This window comes from Triticum aestivum, chromosome 2D (genome assembly GCF_018294505.1).
Source record: "Triticum aestivum cultivar Chinese Spring chromosome 2D, IWGSC CS RefSeq v2.1, whole genome shotgun sequence".
In the NCBI taxonomy this organism is placed as follows: Eukaryota; Viridiplantae; Streptophyta; class Magnoliopsida; order Poales; family Poaceae; genus Triticum; species Triticum aestivum.
Window position 1 is genome coordinate 146169496 of NC_057799.1, and position 5399 is coordinate 146174894.

The following is a 5399-nucleotide window of genomic DNA, read 5'->3' on the forward strand; positions in this document are numbered from 1 at the left end:
AGGCAGGGTGTTTACACACATCTTCCCGACAAGATCAGCATCCCTGTCGATCGTCCTAACCCTTGAGAAAGATCTGCAGAATCATCAAATACCATCTACAATTGGAAACATAAAACATGGAGGAGCTGGCACCGTTGCCCACCACTCTGTTGCTGTCTCACGCCGCTCTGCTTGATACCTATGAAATTCCTGTAAATTTTGGTGCGTTTCAATCGGGACCTAAGAAGATTGCAGATATAGCAACTCACATTCAGATGTCTATACTCTTTTTTTTGCTTGCGAATTAAAAGTAATTCAGATGTGTATACTCAAGCAAAAGAAGCCAAGCATTTCTCATTAGAGTAGCGATACATTAAAAGTAAGACAGACAGGGCAGCTAATTTCCGCATGTGTCTTGGATCTGACGAAGCCTAAGTAAAACAACAGCATGAGAAAAGTGTTATTCCTCTGCGCTACCAAGTTTTCAGCTGAGAGAGACTGATGGCTGCAAATGCCATCTTCTAGTCCGGGGTCCGGCACTACTCCGGCTTCGTTCCCTCCTAGAAGAAGGCTCGGCTTCCGTAGAACACCTTGGGAGATTTCTCCTGCGCGCCCCCGGCCGCCGGTTTCTTGGCCGCCGCGCTCGAGTCGGTGCCGCTGGAATCCGTGGGCGAGGCGGCGGCGGGGCCGCTCCCGCTCTTGTCGCTGCCATTGTCCATGTCCAGCGGGAGCTTCATCTTGGCCAGCGACTCCGTGAACTGCTGCATGCTCTTCATGTACATGTCCATGATCTCCTTCTGGTTCACCTGCACCTCCTCCGCGAAGTTGAAGCTCATCGCCGGCGGCTTGTCCACCGCGTTCTCAGACACGGTGCTGGGCGAGTTCACCGCCGGGCTCTCCTGAACGGTGTGAGACGAATCGACCTCCGCCGCGTCGGAGGCCTTCTCCTTCTGGCCTGCTGATGAGAGGGCGTTTCCTGACGGCTCCGACGGGTTGGACTGCGGGGTGGCCGGGACGGCCGCTGCCGGGGACTCCGTGGTGGACACGCTGCTGACTGCCGTCTCGCTCCGGAAGGCGCCGGCCGAGTCGGCGGTGCTGTAATCCGTGGAGAAGCTCTGCACGACGCGCACGCCAGCGTCGTGGGACTCGGTGGCGGCACCATCCACGTCCTCCGAGGTCAGGAGGCTCTCGGAGCTCTGCGTTTCCATGGCTGCGCACGGCAGCCCAACATATTCCGACAGCATAATCTGGTTTTCCTCCACAAGATTCATGTCAGGGAACTCCATGTTCTCGTAGTCTTTCCCTGCGCCAGCGCCGGCTCCGTCGCCGGCGTTCTCGGACTCGTCGGGATCGGCCAGCGCAGGCTTGGGCGTCGGCGAGACGGGAATGACATCGGGCACGACCCCGATGTAAGAGAGCTCGAGCTCCAAGAACCCGGCCGGGGAGTGGAAGAGGTCGTTGGTGGAGAGCGGGAACTCGCGCGCGAGCGTCCCGCCCTCGGCGGCGACGACGTCCGGGAGCGGCACGAGCGCGAACCCCAGCAGCTGGTCCTGCAGGTAGTTCTTGACCCGGCTGAGCATCCAGACCTCGCAGCGGAGCGCGGCGTCGACGTCCCCCGCGCGCACGCCGACGCGCACCGACTGGTCAAACACCGGGTTGCGGCCGCCGCCATTGATGACCTGCGTGGACGCCGCCGGCGCGCCCTCCCCCGGCAGCGACAGGCGCGCGTACACATCCTGCTTGTGGTAGATGCAGATGTTCTGGATGTCCCGCGCGCTCCGCACGTGCACGTCCACGTACCCGATCAGCTCCCCGCCCCCGTTCGTGGCGGCGGCCGGCGCAGAAACCGCCTCCATCTGCTGCTGCTGCGACTCCATGATGAAGAAAGCACCTCCGCCGCTAGCTGCTCCGCAACTGTAACCAAGAAGAAACAAGCACGAATCAAACGAAATCCATACAAGATTGGCGTCAATTTGGGGACACAGGTGGGAGAGCAGCTGGATGGTCAAAATCCAAGATTAGGTGCGCAAGCTGGAGATAAGGAACCGTCGGCGGATGCTTACTACAGTACTGTACAGCGAACCAAACCGGAACTGCACACCAGCCAGCCAACTCGATTCAACTCAACTACTCAAACAGCAACTGGAGATAAAGAACTCCTTAACAATTTTCCATGCCAGGGAGAAGTCGATCGATGCATATGTCCCGGTCCCAACCAAGGGAAAGCGCAAGCAAGAGCTCAAACCCCTTGGAAAACAAGGAAGCACACAAGAGGGGGGGACTCAGAGCATGCTTACCCTGCGTGTCTCGTCTGTCCCGGCGGAGAAGAAGCAGCAGCACCACTGGAATCAGGCGGAGGAGAGGGAGAGGGTGAGGGTCCGGAAGGGAGGGGCTCGAGGATGGATATAACGCCAAAGTCCAAAGGGAATTAGGGCAGTAGCACGGGATTTTTTTATAGCCCCCTCCCCGCCCTTTGCCTTTCTTTTCTACACCCTTTACCTAACTGCGCTTGCTTTTATTGCCTTGTTTGGCCTTAGCAGCCAGCCAGCCAGCCTCCACAGACAGTCCACAGCACAGCAGCCTAATCTACTCCTACAGGCAGGATGATTGATAATCTAACCGATGATATTATTGGCACGCTTAGCCTTAGATTATTCAGATTACGCAGTGGTATTCAAAAGCGTCGTCCCCGCTGGGCAGTACCGCGACCGCTCACTTAGCCGTCAGGACACTGCACACGTTCCGGAGGCGTAGAAAATTGGGTGCCGCCGTAGCTTTAGAGAACCGGACGCATATACGGGTGGAAAATACGGGAAAGGGGTCGCACAGCGTGAGCTCGGGTCGCAGGCGCTTTGTTGCGCTGGTCTCTCAAGTTTCCACGCTGCCGAAAAGTCAAAGGGATTCTGCGAGCGCAAGCGGCCGCAGCGGGCCGGCCTGGGCTTGGAGCCTTGTGGCTGGCCGCAGCGCGTGACGGGGCCAGCCAATGGGGAGCCTCCAGCTCCCTCCGTGGGTGGGGCCGCGTCATGGAGGGGGAAGGCCTTTTGATGGGAGGCTGCGTTTCGTTTTGTTTTTAATCGACGAGAACCGTCTGGGCTCTCCTCCGGGCGGCTGAGAAGGAGGAAGGAGGAGAGGTTTCGCGGGCGCGCGCGCGGGTGGGTGTGGTTGTGGTGGGGCGCGTCGCTGTCAGTGCGGGACCCGGCGCGGCCGCACGCTTGCGCAGAGTTTTCAAAGTGGATATCATCCGCTTCTGCGGCCGCCATCATTCCTCGCCCCGCCCCTCACCGATCCGAGGATGTATCCAATGCACAGATGCCGCAGAACATTTCAAAAAATCTGAAGAAAAAAACAGAGCACAACTTATGCTATGTACTAGTATTAAGTGTTGAATTTGTCTTTTTTTTGAGCTATGTTCAAATTTTGTCTTCAATTTTCATGACAACCTACATTTGTGTTGTGTGCTAGCTTTTTTTCATAATTTTTGAACATTTAAAATATGCAACGCGAGTACGGTGCACCAGATATTCTCCGATCCATCGATTGCTCGCTCATCCGCCGCCGAGGTATTATTTTTACTAAATGGCCCGTGGAGAAACTTGTTTCGCCCACTGACCCCTCAAACTTATTTCGTCGACTAACCCCCTCATTAGGGTCTAACATCTGGGCATCTAAAGTACATGTGGAGTCCGAGTTCAATTTCTAGAGTTGACATCGTGCTCGTATTTTTCTAAATTTATTTCAGGCATTTCAACGATGTGCATTCGATGAGAGGAGACGTTCTCGTCGATTACGTAGGAGTCTGTGATGACATCGTTAATCTCAGGATGATGTGTCGGCTCAGTCTCTCAAAGATGCTCATATGAGTAGGGTGTGTGCCGTGCCTTCACAAAGGTGTGGTGTGTGTGTGTGCGTGCGCGCTCTATAGTGTGTTAAAAAACAAAGGGAGGATTGACAATTCAACTTGTGATTGGATGGTTAGGAGAACAGCGGTATCCCGAACTCACTAGGGTTAAAGTCCTAGACTTGATACTGGTGCTCGTATTTTTCTGTTTTATTCCAGACCTTTCGACAATTTGCTTTCCGTGGGAGGATATGTTCCCGTCGTCTACGAAGGCGTCCATGACGATTTCGTCGATCTCAAGATGATACGCCGATTCAGTCTCTCAAAGGTGCTTATAGGATAGGGTGTTAATAAACAACAACAACATCATGAGGATTGTTTCAGCCTGTCCCTCATGAAATTACCGCTGAAGTTGCTAGAAATTACAGCAATGCCACAGACAAGTAAAAAAAGGATTCTATGCCCGTTCCTGCTGCCCGCACTGGGTTAATGGGCCACGTTGGACCTCTGGGCCGGCCTGCCTCTCAGTGCAGTCCACTAGCTGTTAGGAAAAAGAGAAGTGAGTCCCTACAGCTCGAACCCAACACACAACCTATATACCATCGTGTCAAAGAAGCAAACTTATTATTTCTTCCTCTTTGAATATTCCTGTCCGTCAGTAATAAGTACCCAAAAAATATTCAAAGGTCCTGTTTCTTTAACACATTACGTACGCTCATACATATCCACATACAGTCATCCCTATGAACGCGCATGTACAATTTACACCTACGAGCACCTGCTACAGACTGAACCAACACATCGTCATGATATTGACGAAGTCGCCACGGATGCCTTCATAATCGACGGGAACGTCTCCTTCCACTAAACGCACATCGTCGATGGGCCTAGAATATATTAAAAAAAAAATGCAAGCATCAGTTGCAAGTTCGAGACTCGGACTCTAATGGGCAAAGGATACCATAGGTTGATTCGCAGGGCTTGTCTTCTTACCACTCGTATCTAATTGAGACTCATGCAAGATTCATTTCAATAGCCTAGAAATACTTAGTCCTGACTTCATAGAAATCAGAATCCATTCTCTATTTATTTTTACAAAAAACAGCCACACCACCTCCTTCGCTCTATTTTTACTTTCATGTAAGTTGCCCTAATTTGCCGCCATGGACCAACTGGGACGCCGCCATCATCCCCGATGCACCGAAGCTCACCTGGCCGAACCCTCACACATTGAGGAGTAGAATCCATTCAAATGAAGGAGAGCTCGAACCGTGTGTCATAAAGGACGAATTTGATCGTTCAATCTACACCGACCACCACAAGCCCACGACATGCTCGTTGGGAAACTTTCCAATTACTCGCACCTATCCCACCTAGATTTCGCCAGCCTGCTAGACACTGTCGATCATCATATTACTATTGTTGTCCGCACGCACCATGGTCCATCCCATCCACATACATGAACCGGATGTTTCCAACTCCAACGCAGTACCATCTAAGGAGCATGTGTTGGCAATACTACATGTTTTGAGATTTGCTGGTTGGAATGTTGGAAGTAATGTCGCATATCACTAATACAAGA

The 5399-nt window shown here is 52.8% G+C and overlaps 1 protein-coding gene across 1 annotated transcript; it reads right to left on the reverse strand.

Moving 5' to 3' along the window:
• Nucleotides 1-283: 283 nt before the first annotated feature.
• Nucleotides 284-2549, reverse strand: LOC123052266 (uncharacterized). Its single transcript, XM_044475389.1, has 2 exons — nucleotides 2277-2549; nucleotides 284-1893 (listed from the first exon to the last, which is right to left on the reverse strand). The coding sequence occupies exon 2, from the start codon at nucleotides 1854-1856 to the stop codon at nucleotides 540-542; it is 1317 nt and encodes a 438-aa protein (XP_044331324.1). The 5' UTR covers nucleotides 1857-1893; nucleotides 2277-2549; the 3' UTR covers nucleotides 284-539.
• Nucleotides 2550-5399: the final 2850 nt, after the last annotated feature.